This window comes from Nothobranchius furzeri, chromosome 7, assembly GCF_043380555.1.
Source record: "Nothobranchius furzeri strain GRZ-AD chromosome 7, NfurGRZ-RIMD1, whole genome shotgun sequence".
Lineage (NCBI taxonomy): Eukaryota > Metazoa > Chordata > Actinopteri > Cyprinodontiformes > Nothobranchiidae > Nothobranchius > Nothobranchius furzeri.
The window spans coordinates 63,894,937-63,919,936 of NC_091747.1; the positions used below are offsets into that span (position 1 = coordinate 63,894,937).

General features: G+C 47.2%; 1 protein-coding gene across 3 annotated transcripts in view; it reads left to right on the forward strand.

Moving 5' to 3' along the window:
• Positions 1 to 25,000, forward strand: part of fars2 (phenylalanyl-tRNA synthetase 2, mitochondrial) — a 101,106-nt gene that overhangs the window by 6,758 nt on the left and 69,348 nt on the right. For all 3 annotated transcript variants that reach the window (XM_070553519.1, XM_070553518.1, XM_070553520.1), the window contains 6 exons: positions 18,280 to 18,593; positions 19,447 to 19,533; positions 19,650 to 19,709; positions 21,015 to 21,183; positions 21,400 to 21,562; positions 21,633 to 21,764. In XM_070553519.1, the coding sequence (XP_070409620.1) occupies positions 18,280 to 18,593; positions 19,447 to 19,533; positions 19,650 to 19,709; positions 21,015 to 21,183; positions 21,400 to 21,562; positions 21,633 to 21,764 (925 nt within the window). The remainder of the gene's footprint in view (positions 1 to 18,279; positions 18,594 to 19,446; positions 19,534 to 19,649; positions 19,710 to 21,014; positions 21,184 to 21,399; positions 21,563 to 21,632; positions 21,765 to 25,000) is intronic.

The following is a 25,000-nucleotide window of genomic DNA, read 5'->3' on the forward strand; positions in this document are numbered from 1 at the left end:
TGCCCTGTGATTGGTTGATTAGATAATTGCATTAAGGAGAAGTTGAGCCGGTGATCCTAATGATCCTTTGGGTGAGTGGATGAACTTATCAACTTACTGTATGATTCCTCTTTGCTCGTCTTCCAGAATCTTCTGGTGCTGATCAGCGACAGCCATGAAACTCACAGAACGGGAGTGAGAAAGTCACTGTTGTTTAGAAAGCGGGCTGCAGTACCCACATCTGACCACAGGGCGTCGTTCTTACTTCATTCTTACAAGATGCACCTTTATGAATATATTTAGATGGCCTTTTCCTTAAGCTGGTGGATACTAGCGATGTGTTTAGCCTAGCCGTTAGCTCATCAGGATAATAAAGGAGCCATTCCCCAGTGATCCAGCAGGTCTGAATGTAGCCACATTTGGATGAAGATCTTAACCAGAAAATCATCCAAATGAATCTTAAGATTCAGAATCACTTCACTGGTCTCTGAGCCCGCGTCCTGGCACAACCGAATGTAAAGGCACAGAGGTGAGTGAGGCTGCTGAGTCATAGTAAAAGTGGGTGGAGCTACTGCTGACGTTTAAGGTAACCATAATCTGTATCAAGTAAAACAGCTTTACTGTTTGGCTCCTCTCACCAGGAGCCCCCCACTGGGCCATGGACCTTCTGGAGCCGGCCCTGGTTCCGCTCACTGGCTGGTCATAAAGCCAGCTGACCTTCTGCTTACTTAAAACGCATAAATCTGCTTTCCTGCGTTAAATAAAGTCGAGCTTCTGTTTTCCTTCGTTGTGGATGAAACCGGAGCCGTCCCGTTCCTGACTAACCTTCAGGTTCAGCACAGCTAACTTCGTATTTAGCCAGCTGTACATATTTTCCTGCTGGCTGGAGCTGAGCGTGGCGGATCAGGGGAGAGAAAACGAGCTCTGAGACGCCGCTGCGGAGGATGATTGATTCCGATCTGCCCCGCTGTCCCTCAGGACTCCAGCCCAAAGCCATCGATCCTCTGGCCAGCCTCGCCGTCATCGAGGAGCTCGGGCTGCTGCGGAGCGGCACTCTGCTGTCACCTCCCATCAGGACAACCAGACTGCTGCCCCAGCCTACGGGAAATAAACGGCCTGCAGTCAGGACTCAGCGTAGAGAGAATCCGTCTGTGTGACAGGCAGGAAGTTTGTTTCTGTGGGATTCCTGATGGGAATCAACATCCTGGAAGTTCACAGTTAAACCACTTTTCCTGGTGCAGAGTCATCCAAACAAAACTGGAAAAGTTTTTCCTGGTAAATAATGAAACTAAATGAAACCTTTAAAAGATCATCCGCTCTGTTTCAGCGAAACTCCGATTATTCCAGAGACAAAATAAAAGAATAGAATCACGTTTCCGTGTTTAATGACGGATAATCAGCAGCAGGAACTTCAGGTAGACACGGCGTCCAACCACACGGAGTTCAACCGATTCATGCTTAAACCAGGACCTGCTCCTGCTCCTCCTCCTCCTCCTGCTCCTTCTCCTGCTCCTGCTCCTTCTGCTCCTGCTCCTTCTCCTGCTCCTGCTCCTTCTGCTCCTGCTCCTTCTCCTGCTCCTGCTCCTTCTGCTCCTGCTCCTTCTGCTCCTTCTCCTTCTCCTGCTCCTGCTCCTTCTGCTCCTTCTCCTGCTCCTGCTCGTTCTGCTCCTGCTCCTTCTGCTCCTGCTCCTTCTCCTGCTCCTGCTCCTTCTGCTCCTGCTCCTTCTGCTCCTTCTCCTGCTCCTGCTCCTTCTGCTCCTGCTCCTTCTGCTCCTGCTCCTTCTGCTCCTTCTCCTGCTCCTGCTCCTTCTGCTCCTGCTCCTTCTCCTCCTTCTCCTTCTCCTCCTGCTCCTTCTCCTCCTGCTCCTTCTCCTGCTTCTGCTCCTGCTCCTCCTCCTGCTCCTGTTCCTTCTCCTGCTCCTGCTCCTTCTCCTGCTCCTGCTCCTCTTCCTGCTCCTGCTCTTGCTCCTTCTCCTGCTCCTGCTCCTGCTACTGGGCTGCACTGAGTCCATCGTGGTCTCCTAAGATCATCAGGACAAGCCTGTCTCTGCTTCATGATGATGGAAAACAAACCAGATGAATGAGTGAATCCTGCCTGGTGAGGAGAGCTGCAGCCTCTGCTCCTTCTCCATCACCCCTCCTTCATCATGGTGTCAGACCTCCTCCTCAAATCCGTAAAAGTCTCCTTCTTTATTATGTTTCCACCGACAGCCGTGCAGGTTTGATCTAATGCTGCTTGTCAGAAATCTGCCTGCTTCTTGGAGCAGAACATCCAGAGATATGACTTCATTATGAGGAGGAGGAGGAGGAGGGGAGAGGAGGAGTAACAGGGATTATTGATGGAAAGAGGGAAATAAAGCAGTGTCAGGTCTTCATAACGTGGTTCAGCACCTCCTGGATTTTCCAGAAGCTGCTGAAGCTGATTCAGATGATTTTCTGACATCAGAAGGTTTAGTTTTATTAGAATGATGTTTAGAGGATTCACCCGCAAGTCGAAGGAGCTAACACCTCACACCCAGGATGAGTACCTCACCACGGTGTGGGACATCTCCGCAGGCTCTCAGGAAGTAGCTTGTAGCAAAGTCATGGTGGTTCCTTGTGAGGAACAGCAGGTCGGTTCCTGGTGGAGACCTGTAGAGAATTACCACGATTTAAGAGTGTAGCTCCTCTATGACCTGGGACCAGTCTGTGTCATTCAGATGCTGTAGATCTAGATGCTGTAGATCTAGATGCTGTAGATCCAGATGCTCTCGATCCAGATGCTGTAGATCTAGATGCTGTAGATCCAGATGCTCTCGATCCAGATGCTGTAGATCTAGATGCTGTAGATCCAGATGCTCTCGATCCAGATGCTGTAGATCCAGATGCTGTAGATCTAGATGCTGTAGATCTAGATGCTGTAGATCTAGATGCTGTAGATCCAGATGCTGTAGATCCAGATGCTGTAGATCCAGATGCTGTAGATCTAGATGCTGTAGATCCAGATGCTGTAGATCCAGATGCTGTAGATCTAGATGCTGTAGATTTAGATGCTGTAGATCTAGATGCCATAGATCTAGATGCCATAGATCTAGATGCCGTAGATCCAGACACTGTAGATCCAGACGCTGTAGATCCAGATGCCGTAGATCCAGATGCTGTAGATCTAGATGCTGTAGATCCAGATGCTGTAGATCTAGATGCTGTAGATCTAGATGCTGTAGATCCAGATGCTCTCGATCCAGATGCTGTAGATCTAGATGCTGTAGATCTAGATGCTGTAGATCTAGATGCTGTAGATCCAGATGCTCTCGATCCAGATGCTGTAGATCTAGATGCTGTAGATCCAGATGCTGTAGATCCAGATGCTGTAGATCTAGATGCTGTAGATCTAGATGCTGTAGATCTAGATGCTGTAGATACAGATGCTGTAGATCCAGATGCTGTAGATCCAGATGCTGTTGATCTAGATGCTGTAGATCCAGATGCTGTAGATCCAGATGCTGTAGATCCAGATGCTGTAGATCTAGATGCTGTAGATCCAGATGCTGTAGATCCAGATGCTGTAGATCTAGATGCTGTAGATTTAGATGCTGTAGATCTAGATGCTGTAGATCTAGATGCTGTAGATCTAGATGCCATAGATCTAGATGCCGTAGATCCAGACACTGTAGATCCAGACGCCGTAGATCCAGACGCCGTAGATCCAGATGCCGTAGATCCAGATGCTGTAGATCTAGATGCTGTAGATCCAGATGCTGTAGATCTAGATGCTGTAGATCTAGATGCTGTAGATCTAGATGCTGTAGATCCAGATGCTGTAGATCTAGATGCTGTAGATCTAGATGCTCTTGATCCAGATGCTGTAGATCTAGATGCTGTAGATCCAGATGCTGTAGATCTAGATGCTGTAGATCCAGATGCTGTAGATCTAGATGCTGTAGATCCAGATGCTGTAGATCTAGATGCTGTAGATCCAGATGCTGTAGATCCAGATGCTGTAGATCTAGATGCTGTAGATCCAGATGCTGTAGATCCAGATGCTGTAGATCTAGATGCTGTAGATCCAGATGCTGTAGATCCAGTTGCTGTACATCCAGTTGCTGTAGATCTAGATGCTGTAGATATAGATGCTGTAGATCCAGATGCTGTAGATATAGATGCTGTAGATCCAGATGCTGTAGATCTAGATGCTGTAGTTCCAGATGCTGTAGATCCAGATGCTGTAGATCCAGATGCTGTAGATCTAGATGCTGTAGATCTAGATGCTGTAGATCCAGATGCTCTTGATCCAGATGCTGTAGATCTAGATGCTCTTGATCCAGATGCTGTAGATCTAGATGCTGTAGATCTAGATGCTGTAGATGTAGATGCTCTCGATCCAGATGCTGTAGATTTAGATGCTGTAGATTTAGATGCTGTAGATCCAGATGCTGTAGATTTAGATGCTGTAGATCTAGATGCTGTAGATCCAGATGTTGTAGATCTATATGCTGTAGATCCAGATCCTGTAGATCTAGATGCTGTAGATCCAGATCCTGTAGATCTAGATGCTGTAGATCCAGATGCTGTAGATCTAGATGCTGTAGATCCAGATGCTGTAGATCCAGATGCTGTAGATCCAGATCCTGTAGATATGGATGCTGTAGATCCAGATGCTGTAGATCTAGATGCTGTAGATCCAGATGCTGTAGATTTAGATGCTGTAGATCTAGATGTTGTAGATCTATATGCTGTAGATCCAGATCCTGTAGATCTAGATGCTGTAGATCCAGATCCTGTAGATCTAGATGCTGTAGATCCAGATGCTGTAGATCTAGATGCTGTAGATCCAGATGCTGTAGATCCAGATGCTGTAGATCCAGATCCTGTAGATATGGATGCTGTAGATCCAGATGCTGTAGATCTAGATGCTGTAGATCCAGATGCTGTAGATCTAGATGCTGTAGATGTAGATGCTCTCGATCCAGATGCTGTAGATCTAGATGCTTTAGATTTAGATGCTGTAGATCCAGATGCTGTAGATTTAGATGCTTTAGATCCAGATGCTGTAGATCCAGATGCTGTAGATCTAGATGCTGTAGATCCAGATGCTGTAGATCCAGATGCTGTAGATCTAGATGCTGTAGATCCAGATGCTGTAGATCCAGATGCTGTAGATCTAGATGCTGTAGATGTAGATGCTCTCGATCCAGATGCTGTAGATCTAGATGCTGTAGATCTAGATGCTGTAGATCCAGATGCTGTAGATCTAGATGCTGTAGATCCAGATGCTGTAGATCCAGATGCTGTAGATCCAGATGCTGTAGATTTAGATGCTGTAGATCCAGATGCTGTAGATCTAGATGCTGTAGATCCAGATGCTGTAGATCCAGATGCTGTAGATCCAGATGCTGTAGATCTAGATGCTGTAGATGTAGATGCTCTCGATCCAGATGCTGTAGATCTAGATGCTGTAGATCTAGATGCTGTAGATCTAGATGCTGTAGATCCAGATGCTGTAGATTTAGATGCTGTAGATCCAGATGCTGTAGATCCAGATGCTGTAGATTTAGATGCTGTAGATCCAGATGCTGTAGATCTAGATGCTGTAGATCCAGATGCTGTAGATCTATATGCTGTAGATCCAGATCCTGTAGATCTAGATGCTGTAGATGTAGATGCTCTCGATCCAGATGCTGTAGATCCAGATGCTGTAGATTTAGATGCTGTAGATCTAGATGCTGTAGATCCAGATGCTGTAGATCCAGATGCTGTAGATCTATATGCTGTAGATCCAGATCCTGTAGATCTAGATGCTGTAGATCCAGATGCTGTAGATCCAGATGCTGTAGATCTAAATGCTGTAGATTTAGATGCTGTAGATCCAGATGCTGTAGATCCAGATGCTGTAGATCTAGATGCTGTAGATCCAGATGCTGTAGATCTAGATGCTGTAGATCCAGATGCTGTAGATCTAGATGCTGTAGATCCAGATGCTGTAGATCTAGATGCTGTAGATCTAGATGCTGTAGATCCAGATGCTGTAGATCTAGATGCTGTAGATCCAGATGCTGTAGATCCAGATGCTGTAGATCCAGATGCTGTAGATCCAGATCCTGTAGATTTAGATGCTGTAGATCCAGATGCTGTAGATCTAGATGCTGTAGATCCAGATGCTGTAGATCTATATGCTGTAGATCGAGATCCTGTAGATCTAGATGCTGTAGATGTAGATGCTCTCGATCCAGATGCTGTAGATCCAGATGCTGTAGATCTATATGCTGTAGATCCAGATCCTGTAGATCCAGATCCTGTAGATCTAGATGCTGTAGATCCAGATGCTGTAGATTTAGATGCTGTAGATTTAGATGCTGTAGATCCAGATGCTGTAGATCCAGATGCTGTAGATCCAGATGCCGTAGATCTAGATGCTCTGGATCTAGATGTCGTAGATCCAGATGCCGTAGATCCAGATGCTGTAGATCTAGATGCTGTAGATCTAGATGCCGTAGATCCAGATGCTGTAGATCCAGATGCTGTAGATCTAGATGCCGTAGATCCAGATGCTCTATATCCAGATGCTGTAGATCCAGACGCTCTAGATCTAGATGCCGTGGATCCAGATGCTGTAGATCTAGATGCTGTAGATCCAGATTCTGTAGATCTATATGCTGTAGATCCAGATCCTGTAGATCTAGATGCTGTAGATGTAGATGCTCTCGATCCAGATGCTGTAGATCCAGTTTGCTGTAGATCTAGATGCTGTAGATCTAGATGCTGTAGATCCAGATGCTGTAGATCCAGATGCTGTAGATCTATATGCTGTAGATCCAGATCCTGTAGATCCAGATGCTGTAGATCCAGATGCTGTAGATCTAAATGCTGTAGATTTAGATGCTGTAGATCCAGATGCTGTAGATCCAGATGCCGTAGATCTAGATGCCGTAGATCTAGATGCTCTGGATCTAGATGTCGTAGATCCAGATGCCGTAGATCCAGATGCTGTAGATCTAGATGCTGTAGATCTAGATGCCGTAGATCCAGATGCTGTAGATCTAGATGCCGTAGATCCAGATGCTCTATATCCAGATGCTGTAGATCCAGATGCTCTAGATCTAGATGCCGTGGATCCAGATGCTGTAGATCTAGATGCTGTAGATCCAGATTCTGTAGATCCAGATGCTGTAGATCCAGATGCTGTAGATCCAGCTGTGACTAGGTTTTCCTGCAGTAGCTTCAGGTTTGACACATTCTGATATAAATCATTGTAAAAGAGAAACGAGTCGATCCAAACACGAGAGAAGGTCGGATCAGGTCAAATGGAAACGATGACATTTCAGACTAAAGGTCACAAACATCGGTCTGTTAAACATTTAAGATGATTAACAAGGTTTTATTAACCTCTCAGGTCCACCAGCAGACCTTCACACGTCCCAGTCAGGTCTCTAGTCTCAAGTAACACACACACACACACACACACACACACACACACACACACACACACACACACACACACACACACACACTCTTTGTTTATCACTATACAGATTCAGCGCTGCTTCGCTGCCTGTAACAGGAGAGGGTGAGAGAGCGCTGAGGACTGATGCAGACCACCTGTTGGGTTTGGGTGATTTCTTTTATTTTTCCAAACACCGATCGTTTGTCCAGTAAAGGCCGATACGTGGACTCGTTAGTCCTGGCTAGTCCTTTTGATGCTTGGTGAGTCTTAACATTTGTTTTTTCTGAATATTTCTTACCAAACGCTCAAGCTCCAGCCAGGAGTCGGATGTTGTGTAACCTCCATGATGGCGAGCCAACAGCGTGTCGTGAGCAGGAAGTGGTCATCGTGCCGAACGGGGACTCCCTCTGATCAGGGGGTTCTTCATGTAACAGACAGGCTCCTCCGAGGGATTTCGATCATCAGATTCTTAAACGTCTCATATCTCTGACCGGATTTACAGGGAGTGCAGAATTATTAGGCAAGTTGTATTTGAGGAATAATTGTATTATTGAACAACAACCATGTTCTCAATGAACCCAAACAACTCATTAATATCAAAGCTGAATGTTTTTGGAAGTAGTTTTTAGTTGTAGCTATTTTAGGGGGATATGTGTGTGTGCAGGTGACTATTACTGTGCATCATTATTAGGCAACTTAACAAAAAAACAAATATATACCCATTTCAATTATTTATGTTTACCAGTGAAACCAGTATAACATCTCCACATTCCCTAATATACATTTCTGACATACAAAAACAATACAAAACAAATCAGCGACCAGTATAGCCACCTTTGCTTGCAAGGACACTCAAAAGCCTGCCATCCATGGCTTCTGTCAGTGTTGTGATCTGTTCACCATCAACATTGCGTGCAGCAGCAACCACAGCCTCCCAGACACGGTTCAGAGAGGTGTACCGTTTTCCCTCCTTGTAAATCTCACATGTGATGATGGACCACAGGTTCTCAATGAGGTTCAGATCAGGTGAACAAGGAGGCCATGTCATTAGTTCTTCTTCTTTTATACCCGTTCCTGCCAGCTACGCTGTGGAGTACTTGGACGCGTGTGATGGAGCGTTGTCCTGCATGAACATCATGTTTTTCTTGAAGGATGCAGACTTCTTCCTGTACCACTGCTTGAAGAAGGTGTCTTCCAGAAACTGGCAGTAGGACTGGGAGTTGAGCTCGACTCCATCCTCAACCCGAAAAGGCCCCACAAGCTCATCTTTGATGATACCAGCCCAAACCAGTACTCCACCTCCACCTTGCTGGCGTCTGAGTGGGACTGGAGCTCTCTGCCCTTTACCAGTCCAGCCACGGGCCCATCCATCTGGCCCATCAAGACTCACTCTCATTCCATCAGTCCATAAAACCTTAGAAACATCAGTCTGGAGATATTTCTTGGCCCAGTCTTGACGTTTCAGCTTGTGTGTCTTGTTCAGTGGTGGTCGTCTTTCAGCCTTTCTTACCTTGGCCATGTCTCTGAGTATTGCACACCTTGTGCTTTTGGGCACTCCAGTGATGTTGCAGCTCTGAAATACGGCCAAACTGGTGGCAAGTGGCATCTTGGCAGCTGCACGCTTGACTTTTCTCACTTCATGGGCGGTTATTTTGCACCTTGGTTTGTCCACACGCTCCTTGCGACCCTGTTGACTATTTTGAATGAAACGCTTGATTGTTCGAGGGTTAGGGTTAGGGTTAAACCCTAACCCTAACCCTAACACTATGATCACGCTTCAGAAGCTTTGCAGTTTTAAGACTGCTGCATCCCTCTGCAAGATATCTCACTATCTTTGACCTTTCTGAGCCTGTCAAGTCCTTCTTTTGACCCATTTTGCCAAAGGAAAGGAAGTTGCCTAATAATTATGCACACCTGATATAGGGTGGTGATGTCATTAGGCCACACCCCTTCTCATTACAGAGATGCACATCACCTAATATGCTTAACTGGTAGTAGGCTTTCCAGCCTATACAGCTTGGAGTAAGACAACATGCATGAAGAGGACGCTGTGGACCAAACACTCATTTGCTTAATAATTCTGCGCTCCCTGTATTTGTTGTATTTGTGGGTGATGGAGCAGGTGGTGGGCCTCTCTTCCTCTGTAGTCTGTAGATTATCGCCTCTTCCTGCTCGCTCAGCCTGGCTGAACCCGCTGCTGTTTGCTGCTTGTGTCTTTATGCAGGAAACATATTTCTTCACGCGTCTCTGCGCGTGACGCCGCTCCGTAACCTTGGCAATGGCTGGTTTTGTGCTGGGCGTCAGACCTCCTGCAGGTTGAGTGTTTTTAGTGTGCGGATGCCGTTCTGCAGCGCCTCCTTGGTGGTGTCTGAAGTCACATCACAGCTCCTCTGCTGGCCGCCGCCACGCTGGTTAGTCGGAACAAGTTCTTGGCAGCAAAACAAGGAATTTTCTCAACAACCTTGACACACCATGAATCATGCTTCACTTCCTTGTCAGACTGAGACGTGCAGATTCTTCTCCCTCCTTTACCGGGACTCATTCCTTATTTGGTCAGCGACGAGTCTGATGAGGGATCAGCTGATCCTGCCCCGTTAGCAGAGGCCCGGTCCAGACCCAGGCAGCTGCAGGTTCTGAGGAGCAGATGGATGTTTCTGTGGTAAACAGCTGATCTGCATCAAGCTCGTTCAAACCCAACGTGTTTACAGAAATCAGTTTTATCTCTTCTGTTCGCTGATCCCAGCTCCAGCAGACCTGTAGGGTCAGCCCTCTGTGACCTCTGACCTCTGCTGCAGGGAAACCCAGATCTCCAGGTCTCTCTGGCTCCTCTGGAAGGATCCCAAAGTGTTCCCAGACTAGAGGCCTGCTGAGATCTCCTCCAGAAGCTGAGGTTTGGGTTAGGGTTGGCTCTCCTGCACCGTCACAAACTGGACCAGCACGGGTGGAAGTTCCAACCCGTACGTCCATCTCTCCTCCATCCTTCATTACCTAGATCCCAGAACTCCTCCTCTGGAGGCAGACACTCACTCCCAACAGTGATCCTCATCGTTCTGGCGCAGAACCAGAACCTCAGAACTGGAGGATCCGCAGGAAACCTGTAGGGTCTCACCTGGAACGATCGGTACCAGGTGGATCCGACCTGCTGATGAGAGCAGCCTGCTGCTTCACGGCTCTTCTCTGCAAACACAGACTGGGGTGAGTTGTGGATTATTTGTTGACGTGTGGGAGGAAAACAACTCCAAAGGAACAGCTGACTCCTCAGCAGGATTCTAAAAATCCTTTTCCTGCGTGAGGACCGGACCCGACGTGTTCTCGTGTGATCGTCGTCTCCTCCCTCTCCTACCTACGTGTCTGCGTGGGCGATCATATGTGAGGTGAGGTGTGGCGCCTGAGGAAGCGACATATGGAGCTGGCGATCACACGGCGAGGCCCAGAGAGGAACCAACAGCTCTGCTTCAGTGGGAACACACCTGGATCCAGACGTCTGGTTCTGACCCACGATGGTTGGACCCAGAACCACCTCTCTTCACTAGAGATGCATGTGGATGTTTTCAGTCTGACCTGCTGATTCATCTCAACAATAAACAACAACAACAACAGAACACGTCTGCATTTACAGCCTGGTGTGTGTGTGTGTGTGTGTGTGTGTGTGTGTGTGTGTGTGTGTGTGTGTGTGTGTGTGTGTGTGTGTGTGTGTGTGTGTGTGTGTGTGTGTGTGTGTGTGTGTGTGTGTGTGTGTGTGTGTGTGTGTGTGCGTGCGTGCGTGCGTGCGTGCGTGCGTGCGTGCGTGCGTGCGTGTGTGTGTGAGAGTGAGTGTGCAAGCATGTCTGTGAGTGTGTGTGCGCGCGCGCGCATGTGTGTGTGTGTGTGTGTGTGTGTGTGTGTGTGTAGAGGGTTTAATATGTTGCTTTTAAGCTTAATATATTACCTTTACTTATGACCAATCAGATGTGATATTCTGTATAAATATGGAATATCATCCTGATTGGTCTTTGAATGTTTAACCAGAAGAATTCAGGATTCGTTGTTATTCGGGGATCGTAACACACTTCGTATTAATTCAAACTAGTGTTGTCAAAAAAATCGATACCTAGATATAAATCGATACTAGAAGTGGTATCTAAATGAGATATTCCATCCCTGTGGTATCGATATTATGGACTATTATACACAGCCTTCTTCAAGTACACCGACACGCACGACAGCCAGATGCCGTAAAGCAGCCTCCGCCTCCCAGACAAACAGAAGAAGACGCCGCATGGCTACATAGCAATTTCCCACGCGAGTTGTCTCCGATCCAAGTTTTGTCTGCCAAATAAATAAACAAAAACATAAACAGCGAATTTGGGAGACGCTTCACAGCCCAACTTAATTAGCACACCAAGTCCGACACGTAGTTGTATATTCACGCTTATGTGCTTAAAGGAAACTCCCGTTTATTGCAACCCGGACTTAATTTCTAGCATGCAGTACGTTTGTTTACTCACGCTGACAACTTTGGTGCTACTTGGATTCCCCGGGGTATTTAGATCCATCGGCGAATCGCCATCAGTGTATATCCATATAACGGGTGCGGACGGGCACCCATGGTGCAGCCTCGAAATAAGACATTATCTGCACCAAAACATCTTCATGTCGAAAGGTTTTGTTAGGAATCATTAACGTGATTCCCCTGTTCGTTTGGAGCGGGTCTGGGATTTCTAGTCGTAAACAGACTAGCCGCGGCTAATCTAACCGGCGCTTTTAATGACGTCACTGCCGTGCGCCAGTCTGTTTTTATTAAGATTACCGGTAGATGTACCTTTGTCCTACTGTGGAGAAATTCGTTTTCTCCCTTTATTGACCAACAGAGTTGTTCAAAAGTACAGAACAAAACATATGGCATTACATCTTATGACAAAAATGCACCTTAAACAGAGTTTAAGCAGCAAAACATCACTCTGCAAATAGTGTATATATAGTGAGACAATTCATGATTTAAAGTGTTAACTTTCACCAGTTTTTGTATGCATGTTTTAAAAAATCCTGATACTTGAAAGGTTTGAGCACTTAATACACTTAATTCTTAACATTTAATTTTTGTAATATAAATGGAGGAATGTTATTTTTTTAATAAACTTGTTCGATAAATGGGTGTTTTTGCAAATAGTATCGAAATCGAGTATCGAGTATTTTTTCAAGTATCGAATCGAGTTTGAAATTTTAGTATCGTGACAACCCTAATTCAAAGTCAAGTTTATAAAAAGGTAAGAAATCTATTTACTTTTATAAATTATACGACGTGACAACTAGGAAACCATGAGGTGATGAGTGCATGACGTAGTGTAATGTGATGTTTATCAGAACCGTCGGATCTGGGTGTAAGAGTTTGTGTTGTTATGAGCTAAAGAATTAATTTATCAAAACCACGTCAGACGCCTACGTCCCCGTTTCTGGAGACCCCCGTTCGGATCCCAGATGTCAAACAGTCGGTGACCCCACAGCACGTGGCTCGTAGGAAAACCTCGAGGCAACCAAGTCAGTCCTGGGATGCCTCCGGGTCGATAGAGGAAGTCGTTTGCGTCTAGAACAGCTGTTTCTGTGTCGCTGCAGGCAGCTTTCGGCTTGGTTTGATGGTTCAGAGTCCCTTCAGGACTTCAAGGTCCGCTTGAACCCGAACTGAGCTTGAACCGACTCACTCAGGAAGTGAGTTGTGTTTAATTCTCATATTATGATTACATAGCCAATCAGGACGTGCCATGTTAAGAGGTGTTAACAAACAACTCTCAGAACATCACTCCTTTCAGATAGAAGGTGCTCTGATTCGTGGATAAGGAAATCTGTACGGGCATGAAATGACTAACTTTGTGTCATGGAGATATGCACGTGTGTACGAGTGCATGGCTGATTAGCTCGTCACGTAGACTGATTATCAGACAAATGGATCATTGTAGGAAAATATTCATTTCAACCTTATCAGCTTAGGCACAGCTTATCCAAAACCTTTCATGTAACACCTCGTCCATTCATGTATGATTAATGAGCTCATACGAGCTGAAAATAGTGATGGGATTCACGGCTCTTTCATGGGAGCCGTTCGTTAGTCGGTCGCTTACCTCAAAGAGCCGTTCAAAAGACTGGCTCCTTTGAACGAAGTGAAGCCAACGGAGCACGGGGGGGGGGTTAAATCAAGAGCAACGTCTTCCTGCGGTGTCCGTGAGGGCGCACGGGGTTGGTCAGCATTCCTCCCGAGATATGGATATAAACACGTGTTTCTATGGCTCCTCCTACGCCCGTTGCAGAGGTGGGTGGGGTTTGAGCGACTTCCGGGGAGGTTTGTTAGGATGAATGGCTCTCTACAGGGACTCGGCTCTCGTCGTTCAGAAGACCGTGAACGTTACATCACTAGCTGGAAATGTTCACTTTTATTCAGAGGCAGGAAGAATCCTGTAGAAGTGATGAGAGGAAGCTTAAGGCCTTGAAACGGGAACAGTTTGTTGACAGCTTGTAATCCTGTGTTCAGACCTGCAAAGGCCCCGCCTCCAGCTGATAGTTGGACCTGTTCTTGCTGATGATGTAGGTCAAATATACCGATGAAAGACTGACTACAGTGTGTGTGTGTGTGTGTGTGTGTGTGTGTGTGTGTGTGTGTGTGTGTGTGTGTAACCAGTTTAACCTTCAGTTGACCTTGAAACCTGCTTGATCCTCTTTTCCATGGAGCCTCCTAGCTCTCCTGACTCCTGCTGACTAGGAGGTGTAACACATTCCTGAGGAGCTTCTGGTCTTCTCCTGACCGCCAGCGTCGGTTTTCCAGCTTGGGGATCAACAGCAGATGTATCCCCAAGCGACCTTTGCCCGACACAGCCACACTCTGAATTACACAGCTTAGTTTAGCCTGTCTGGAGGACAACTGCAGCTGGTAAACCGCTGCCTGTGTGGTGACACACACACACACACACACACACACACACACACACACACACACACACACACACACACACACACCCGCTGGTGGTTTATGAAACCTGTGACTGTTCCAGGTGAACGTGATACCAAGAGCAGTGCCCAGGTAGAGGCTTCATGAACTCAGGAGCAGCAAGACGTTTGCTGCAATGCAACACCTTTCGTCTGTTCAGGGATGCTCCCCCAGTGTGTGTGTGTGTGTGTGTGTGTGTGTGTGTGTGTGTGTGTGTGTGTGTGTGTGTGTGTGTGTGTGTGTGTGTGTGTGTGTGTGTGTGTGTGTGTGTGTGTGTGTGTGTGTGTGTGTGTGTGTGTGTGTGTGTGTGGCTAACTGGCAGCAGCTTGTAACCTTTGCTGTTTCTCATCTTTTCTCCATTAGCTTAATTCTAGCAGCAGATCTGACCTCACATGACCTCCCGCTCCCGTCCTGCTCGACTCCTGCTCTGCTGTCTGAAAACGATAAATCTGTGATTGATCAGAAACCCCCCAACCCCCCAGGAGCTTGATGTAGACGGATGTAGGAGCAAACCGAGGAGTGTCTGATGCTTCCTGTTTGCTTGTTCATCGGTGAAGGATGTAGCTTAATGGCTGTTGGCTCTTTCATGAAAGATGAACCATCCTACAGAATAATCTGGAATATTAATTTTAATAAATTAATAACCAAACATTATAGAGATAAGAAGACTCAAAGGTTGTTTTCATCGATAAACTGACGATCATATCCGTGTGTCTGTGTTTCAGTTCAATGAAAAGACAAGTTTACATTTAAGAGTTTTAATTCTTCAATATAAACTAATGATTAGAAATGACAATCATAGGAGAAATAATCAACATTGGCAACCTTGTTGGACAATCTTTAACAGGTGATATTTTCAGCTTGCACAAATAGACCTTGTGTTGGATGTGCTAAGATTGAGGATGATGTAGTTATGAATGCGTGCATGCAGGTGTCTGAGATTGCTTCTGGGAGAGGGAAGGTGTCTGAGTGGAAATGATGTTTTGCGATTAAACTTTAGTTCTTATTAGAAAAACTGCATCAGAACACTATCTATCGTGTTCTGCCTCACCGTACTTAGGACCCCCTTTCAGATCCGGACCTCGGAGGATGTTTATCCAGGTCACACCTTGGCTGGCAGAGGAGACGAAGGTGTGCGATGATCCGGTCCAGAGTTGACCTCGGTACACGTTGCTGAAGCGTTCAGCAGACGCGCTTTCTCAAGTTTAAATTAACTCAGAAACCAAAAGACTCTGGGACGAGTCTGCGTTAGCAGGTTGCATTTCAGCTATTCTGTCTGGCTTGACAGAAATAGCGTGGAGGGAGAAAAGAGTCAGCAGGGCTCCTTTCCCCGTGGCGTTCGTTCCCACTCTCGTTCTGCCTAACTTACCAAAACCACTTCTCTTCCAAAGCAAACTTGTGCGTCGGAGCAAATGTGTTTTGAGTTACTGTGAAGTGGGACCTGTGTGAGAAGTGTGAAGGTCTTTGCTAAACATCTTCAAAAACATTATTTAATTAAGTATACTGATTCACAGTGGCGGCTGGTGAAAAATATTTTTGGTGGGGCTGTGCTATTTTTTTTTTAAACAAACTTGTGCTTTCTGAGCTTTGTGCACAACTTCACTATTTCCTGAATTAAGCACAGCTCTTTTATTTCCTGTCTTACATCATTGGACAAACTGATTAATCCACGTGTGTCTGACTATCGGCACGCTGCCTTGCGGACCAAGGTTGAAAAATACTGCATTAAATTGCACATAAAATAACACGACCATATATGGTCCACATCCACATTACTGTTTGTGAAACTAACATACTGGAGAATTTCATCACAATAATATTAAATAAACAAGTATGTACCTGATCTTTTGCATGCTGTTGGTGAAGCTCTGGATGACCCCTGTGATGGAGACAGAGTTAATGTTCCTCTTCTGCAGCTGGTTGAACAGCATGTCCACATGTGGCATGATCTTGTGACACAATCCAGCAGAAAGCCGAAATCTTCTTCCTCCAGCATTCTCACAAAGCCTCCTGCCTCTCTCTCAGTGACTGGATCAAAGTCATCCGAGTCTCTGATCATCTGGAAACATCTGAGGAGGTCATCCTTGTGCTCATACACTGTGTTGACATCTCTCTCTCGGACAAAATGTGCCGGTTCTGATCCACTTCTTCATTGTGTTTCTTCACTGCAAGCCTGCGTCCCTCGTCTCTAGCTGCATGGCTATGTTAGCTCTGCCTAGCATAGCTAGCTTCACCGTGTTGTCCATGTGCGCCCGGGATGACTCGTGTTTCTTCACCTTCTCAGAAAAATGTTTCATGTCTGTAACTCCTGACTCAATCCGTGCCTCATCTGTCCCAGTCGTTTGGAAAGCAAAATAACGCATTAGCGTGATTGCATCCAGCTAGCCAAGCCTTCCCAGAAGCCTCGTGTGTACAGTTTACCTCTCTCCTCCTCCTGCTGGCTTATCTTTACGTCGGGCTGATCTGGTCCAAGCTCCTTGACATTAAGTATTTCCACCATAGTTCTCCTCTCGAACGGATACTGGAGAAGAGACCGAACTGAATTCAGTGGCTGCTGAGATCCGGTATCCATGCTGCTGCTGGTTGTAGGCGCACTGGCGTCCATGTCTATTACGTCTGCGTCACGACCGTCACGAGTCACGACCAAAAACGTGCTGGAGTTGAGAACCTCCGAGTTCTACCGAACAGCAACGAAAGCCTTTGGCGGTAGCTCTATCGCCCGTCATGCTTCTGAAACGTTCTGAAACAACGTCGACGCTGATTGGATACATTCCCATTCCTACCCTTTGATTTTCTTGTCAGCAATTGGACAACTGGTCCCGTCCCGTTTGGGCGATTGAAAAACAGCACACAGCCTCCACCGCTCGGCAGAGCTTGGCAGAGACCAATATAGAAATATATATATATGACTTATTTTTGTTACAAAACACACAATTAACTTAGAATATGTGATTATTGTTAATTTTATTTATTTATTTTTTTAAATAAAAATTAAAAACACTTTGGAAACTGGGAGGGCGGCGCCATATCGCCCTCTACTGGCCAGCCGCCACTGCTGATTCATTATAGTTCATTATGATTACCCAAAGCATAATAATCATTCATTTGATTAAAATACATTTATAATGAGCAAAGTGATCAAATGATTATTTAACATTAATAAAGGAAGTTTAAGACTCTTTTATTATGACTAGACTGTGGAGATGTCCTTCTTCTGAAGCTGCAGGTGTTTGATGTTGTGGAGTCCTTCAGACTTGCTGTCGGCTCAGGTCTTAATCTGTGGGTGAAGGTGCTGCGTGACCCAGCTCTGACCCAGCCGGACAAATACGACCTTTGGCACAGAAAACCCATACTTCCTCACGTTACAAGGATCTCTGAAGGCTCCTCTGTGGAGGTCAGGCTCTGTGGACCCCAGTCCCCCCTTTTCCAGCTCTTCTGTTGGGGCCTCAAGACCAGCCTGGAGATATGGTCCCTCCAGCATGTCCTGGGTCTTCCAGGAGACATCCTAACTGAAGCCTGAACCACCTCAACAGGCTCACCTCCACATAGAGGAGCAGCAGCTCTTCTCCAAGCTCCTCCCCCTCCCTCTACAGCTGACCCAGCAGTTCTACTCCCTCCTCTTACTAATACCCAAGACCCAGATGTACCTGAGCTCCTCCCCCTGAGGTAGGACCGCCCCCAACCCACCGGCTGCCTGGACCAGACTTTGATCCTGGTTGATCTGTCACCCTTCAGATATCTTCTCCTCTAACAGAACCTTGGGACAGGAAGTAGTTTCACAGGAACCACCTAGAACCAGCGTGATGTTCTCATATAACAGTTTATGAACATTTGGCCAGGACTCCCTTGAAAACGAGGTTTTAATCTGAAAGGGAACTAACTTCCTGTTGAATAAAGAATAAATAAAATGTCTGCTCTGTTCTAGCTCTATGGACCAGCCATGACGCCTCGCCCATCGCTCCTCCCCTTCCCTCAGACTCAAACTCTCATTCATGGCCTTCTGTCAAAGTTCTTGCTCAACGGCTCTTTGGCATCACACCGACGACTCACCACTGTAGGCCACACACCCCAGCCTGTGATTGGTCAGGAGTCAGTGGAGGTGTTAGGCCACTCCTACCCACGGGATGACTTCACCAACATCACTGCGAAGATCCTGGCAAAGGTGGGCCGCAACCTTCACAACCAGCATCATCATCCTCTGTGGCTGATCAAGGAGCGAATCAGAGCTCACTTTTACAGGTAGGTCAGGTGTGACTCAGCAGCCAATCAGCTCTTAGAGCTCGTGACTTCTGGTAGTGTTGCTGCTGCAGTTCCCGCAAACGTCTTCGAGGTGGCACACGTCCACTTAGGGTAGCAAACCGTCTCTGCTTCTACAGGAAGCATGGTGTTCTGCAGACTGCTCATTATGGGATGTGAGTGACTTTTACCCAAAAACATGATCCAGGTGTCTGGAATGAGAGAGAAGGCCAGGTGGTGTGTGTGTGTGTGTGTGTGTGTGTGTGTGTGTGTGTGTGTGTGTGTGTGTGTGTGTGTGTGTGTGTGTGTGTGTGTGTGTGTGTGTGTGTGTGTGTGTGTGTGTGTGTGTGTGTGTGTGTGTGTGTGTGTGTGTGTGTGTGTGTGTGTGTGTGTGTGTGTGTGTGTGTGTGTGTGTGTGTGTGTGTGTGAGTGTGAGAGTGTGAGATAGAGCTAGTTGAGCTCTGGGCCGGCGCTGCTTTATGATTCTAGCATTTGTCGGGTCGTGAACCTCCGTCCTTGTTGGAGCGGGAGCTCTGGAAGCAGCAGGACACCTGAGAGCTTCAGACCTGATCACCTGATTTCTATTGCTCCAGGTGTGTCTTCATGGAGCTGAATTACACAACAGCCGACTCACAACTGGGTCGGCCTCAGCTGAGTTCCATGGGGAGTTTTGGTTCTTCAGACGTGAACCTGATGGTTCTGGTCTGTTGGGGTGACGTTAGAATGACCTGATGAAGCTTCTCATATTTAAATTTTCTTCCTAAGGCCAAAGACTTTTAGAAAAACTTCAGTTTCACATTCCAGGATGAACAAAGCTTCCTTGTGCTGGATTCTCCTGACAATTGTTCCTCCACAGCTCCTTCATCACCCGCTCGGGGAACCCTCTCTTCTCCGTTCATGATAACCTGAGCCCGGTGGTGTCGGTGGAGCAGAACTTTGACAGGTCAGGACCTCCGTGTTGTCCTTCAGACTAAAAACCGTTCACAAGGTTAAAGTTTCTGCTGCTGCAGGTTTTTTTGTTTTAGCTCAAATCTTTTTGTGCGGGTGTTTGATTAACAGCTTGCTGATCCCCCCCGACCATCCCAGCAGGAAACGAGGAGACAACTATTACCTGAACAGGTGAGTCTTTTCTGCTTTCCTCTGAAGGTTTGGTAAACTATTCTATATTAATGACGGGAGAAGGGGATGATGTCATTCAGCTTTATTAGGATCACTCGTGTTGACATGAAATAATAAATGTTAAGTTTATTTAAACTCTAAATGAAAACTCAGATTTTATATGTTCATAAATCTTTAACTTCATTTATAAAAAGGAGAAGAAACAATACTTTATAATTAAAATAAATAAAAAGATTCTTAAATGTATAAAAATCAGGAAAATAAAAAAACGTAGTGACTAAAAACGATGCAAGGAAAAGAGAAAATGAAGAAGAAAGGTTCATTTTTAAACATGGTGGTTTTTACTATGATGGTACATAATTCACATCAGGAGGTTTTTTAGTAGGAACATTCAGGATTTACAGAAAAGACAATTTAGCTCGTTCGTCAGCGGGGCTTTCAGACCACTTAGGAGGTGAGGAAAGTTTATGGGCGCTGAAGGGGGCGTTCACATGCTAATGGTGGATGCTATAAGGTCAACTATACAGTTAGCTCAGTCTAGCTGTTAGCTCAGACTAGTCAAAAACTCAGACTATCTGTTAGCTGAGATTAGCCATAAACTCAGACTAGCTGTTAGTCTGAGTTTATGGCTAATCTCAGACTATCTGTTAGCTCAGACTAGTCATAAACTCAGACTAGCTGTTAGCTGACATTAGCCATTAACTCAGACTATCTGTTAGCTCAGACTAGCCATTAACTCAGACTAGCTGTTAGTCTGAGTTTATGGCTAATCTCAGACTATCTGTTAGCTCAGACTAGTCAAAAACTCAGACTAGCTGTTAGCTGACATTAGCCATTAACTCAGACTATCTGTTAGCTCAGACGAGCCATTAACTCAGACTAGCTGTTAGTCTGAGTTTATGGCTAATCTCAGCTAACAGCTAGTCTGAGTTTATGGCTAATCTCAGCTATCTGTTAGCTCCGACTAGCCATAAACTCAGACTTCCTGTTAGCTCAGACTAGTCATAAACTCAGACTAGCTGTTAGCTGAGATTAGCCATGAAGTCAGACTTGCTGTTAGCTCAGACTAGCTGTTAGCTCAGACTTGCTGAGATTAGCCATCATCTGTCCTAAAGTACATAAAGTATTTCTGTGAACAGGGGCTAACAGGTGAAGGCGTTTTTCATAACCTTGTCCTAATAGCTGAGATTCCCTTTAACGGAAACAGGAAGTGTGTGAATTCCTGCTTATAAAGAGTCTTGTTTCCTGCCGTTATCCCAGCAGGTGCTTTTAGTTTTGTTTGACGCCTCTCATGGTTTTCTTCAGAAACACGATGCTCCGCGCTCACACCTCTGCCCACCAGACGGAACTGGTCCGGTCGGGTCTGGATGCGTTCCTTTTGGCGGGAGATGTTTACCGACGAGATGAGGTCGATGCTAGCCACTACCCGGTCTTCCACCAGATGGAGGGGGTCCGACTCTTCTCCAACCACGAGGTTCGACCCAAACAGAACCAGGCTTCTGTGTTATTAAAGTCTCATTTAGAAGAGATTTCATTATATTGAGTGAAATGCAGACATAAACTGCCCTGCGCTGCCACCTGGTGGCATCAGATGGTGCAGCAGATCTAGATGATTTTTTATGCATTTTACTGATAACTGTAAAATCCACATCTGTGATGGTGGTTCTGATCGGGTCCGCTGTGTGTCCAGCTGTTCTCTAAGGTCCAGAGAGGAGAGGAGCTGGCCCTGTTTGAGCCAGGAGGCCGTCGGACTCCACAGAAACAGGAGGCGCACACCCTGGAGGCGGTGAAGCTGGTGGAGTTTGACCTGAAACACACTCTGACCCGACTCGTCACTCACCTATTTGGCTCAGGTGAGACTGGCAGGATGTTCTGGGTTCAGCTGACACCATCAGGCTTTATCAAGCTCCTGTGTCCCGTCAGGTGTGGAGGTCCGGTGGGTCGACTGCTACTTCCCCTTCACCCACCCGTCCTTTGAGATGGAGGTCCGTTTCCAGGGCGACTGGATGGAGGTTCTGGGCTGTGGAGTGATGGAGCAGAAGCTGCTGAACTCAGGTCAGATTTGTCCGTGTGCTGGACGATGAGGTGAAGTGCATGCTGACCTGGAAACAGAACCAAGCCGTCTCTGTGAGATGGATCAGGGACCTGAAGAGCTGGATGTGTCTTTAGAGAGGATTTATACAGAACATAGGAGGAGGAGGAGGAGGAGGAGGAGGAGACTCTTATAGCTTCTGTTAGTCTCAGTGATTTGCTGTTTTGTGGCGTTAAACGTCTCAGACAGGAAGTTACCTGCTGACTTCCTGTCTGCAGCGATGGAACAGCCTGACCTGCTCCTCTGCAGCCAGCTGGTTCCTCCTCCCCGAGCCTCCTGCTCCTCTGCAGCCAGCTGGTTCCTCCTCCCCGAGCCTCCTGCTCCTCTGCAGCCAGCTGGTTCCTCCTCCCCGAGCCTCCTGCTCCTCTGCAGCCAGCTGGTTCCTCCTCCCCGAGCCTCCTGCTCCTCTGCAGCCAGCTGGTTCCTCCTCCCCGAGCCTCCTGCTCCTCTGCTGTCAGCCTGCTAAGTGGCCGACTTGCTGCTTTGCCCTTGAACAAGCGGCGGCGGCGCGCCGCTTCACCGCTGCTTGTTCCGATCAATAATACATGCTTTAAAAGGCGGAGAGCGGTGGATCAAACTCCCGCTCCGAGTGTGTGTTCCTGCTGACACGTTCCAGATGTGAGTGCTACAGCGTGCGCCGGAGCCGTGAACGCGTCAGCCTGATGGTTCTGGTCCCGTCTCCGGCCTCCATCTAACAGGTGTTGTAAACCAGCCGGGTAAAGCCGGGACATGAGCGTTCTGAATGAAACCAGTGCAGGCAGGAAAGGTCCAGCTTCCTGTGACTCATCTAGTTTAGGGTTCATGTTTCTACTGGGGAGTCTACCTGGGGGGCGGGGCTTGCTCACCTGTTCTACCTGAATGTCATTGATGTCTACAGGGTTAGGGTTAGCTTTCTGTTCATCACACACATTGAGCCTCATGTACCTGCTGCTGGAAGAACCCGGCGTAACCGGATCAGAACTGGGCCGAGCTGCTGTTTGTGTTGGTTTGATTTAGAAATGAGCAGCAGGTGAATTTAGAGCTGCATCTGCCAGCCCCACCACCAGGAGGAGCTGCAGAGCAGGAGGAGGATCGCTGTGTGTGTGTGTGTGTGTGTGTGTGTGTGTGTGTGTGTGTGTGTGTGTGTGTGTGTGTGTGTGTTATTGAGTGTGTGTGTGTGTGTGTGTGTGTTATTGAGTGTGTGTGTGTGTATGTGTGTTATTGAGTGTGTGTGTGTGTATGTGTGTTATTGAGTGTGTGTGTGTGTTATTGAGTGTGTGTGTGTGTATGTGTGTTATTGAGTGTGTGTGTGTGTATGTGTGTTATTGAGTGTGTGTGTGTGTATGTGTGTTATTGAGTGTGTGTGTGTGTGTTTTCGTGCACTCGGTTAAATCCATCCCATCACCGAGGCGTGACTGAAATTCCCGGCTCCAGGACTCCTGGGGAGGCAGAGCGCTGCCGGCTGCTTCCTGCCGCGGTGCCGGTTCTGTGTGAGCCCTTCCTGAGGCAGTGGGAGGTTAAACTGCTGCTCAGGTGCAGAGGAACAGGAAGCTGCGTCTCAGGTGTGACGCCTCAGAACACAAGCAGCCTAACTTCTTCTCAGGAACACCAACGTAGGCCCGGTGCTCATGTCAGCTGGTGGTTGGCTTGTGACCTCTGTTCCTCTGGAAGGTGCTTATAGATGACTTGCTTCCTGAACAGCCTCGGTTCTGAGAAATAGAGTTTACAGCCTTCAGAACTGATGAGCTAACAGCTAGTCTGGTGTGATTCTGGTTCAGAACCACCCTATAAAGAGAACCGGTTGCTCCCCAGTAAAACCTGTTAGAGCAGATGCCATTTACACAAGGCATTGTGGGTAATGTAAGTCTGCACTGGTTTGCTTTGCTCTCTGGGCCTGACGAATGTTTGTGTCGCTCTGATCTAAAGGAAGTGGTTTATGGTGTTGTTTGGTTACTTAGGTGCACCAGTGTTGCTCACCAGCTACCCCCGGTGGCACCGAGATGCCATCAGACATCTGATTATTGAGTTTGGTTCCTCCACCCCCAACGACGACTAAAGCCCGGATCACACTGCGGCCGCCTTAGCCCGGTCCCTCGTCGGTCGTCCAGTCTGACCGGCTCTGCGGCAGCTTCATGAGCCGTCTCACGACCAAAGACTCAAACGAGTCTACAGGCGTGCTGGAAACCTACCACTCCTGTCTGCAACCGACCAATGAAAACACCCCCCAGCAGCGAGACTCCGCCTCTCTGAGCTCCGGTTCCAATAGAGTAGATTATAAACTACTCACCAGCTTTTATTTCTGTTAGCAGCCCGAGTTAAACCGGAGTTCTACTAAAATAACCAAACTACCTGTAGACCATCAGCCGAGGCCTGACTGTGAGTGAGAGAAGAAGAGCTCACCAACGTGTAAATAAACACAAACATCACATCCCTCTGCTGTTGGTGGAAACTTCACACATCCAGCCAGTGAGGATGCTTCAGCAGCGGCGAGCTGCAGGGGGACAGAGGAAGCTAACCCTAAACCCTAACCGTGATGACGAGCTGTCTCAGAGGAAGAAGTTTAGATAAGGAAGCCGTCTGTGGCAGCTCGTGGCTCCTCTGTAGTTTAGCGGGTTTGTTTGTTTAAAGGAGACGGATGAAGGACCCGCACACACATCAGCTGTTTAGCTGGAGGACGGGAAAGGAGTCTGACGCCAAAGCAGGGTTTTAAAAGCCCTTCCTCTGAGGAAGAGGAGCTGACGCTAAAGGAGCGTTTTGGTTAGCGGTCTGCTTCTGAGGTGTTGTCATGGCGCAGCGTGTCCTGCTGGAGCGACACGTCCTTCAGTCTGCCTCCTTTCTGGAGCTCACAGCGCCACCCGGGCGTGAGTCATGTTCAGTCTTCTAACGGTTCTCCATAGATCCTCATGGCTCACATCGGATGGTGTTCCCCCCCCGCCCACCACACACACACACACCCCACACCACCCGCCCACAGGTCCGTTCTGTCTGTCCTGTAAAAGAAATCAGCAGAGTCCCACCCTTACCTCCAGTTAGAGTCAAACTGGTGACAGCACACACACACACACACTCACACACACACACACACACACACACACACACACACACACACACACACACACACACACACACACACACACACACACTCAATAACACACACACACACACACTCAATAACACACACACACACACACACACACACACACTCACACACACACACACA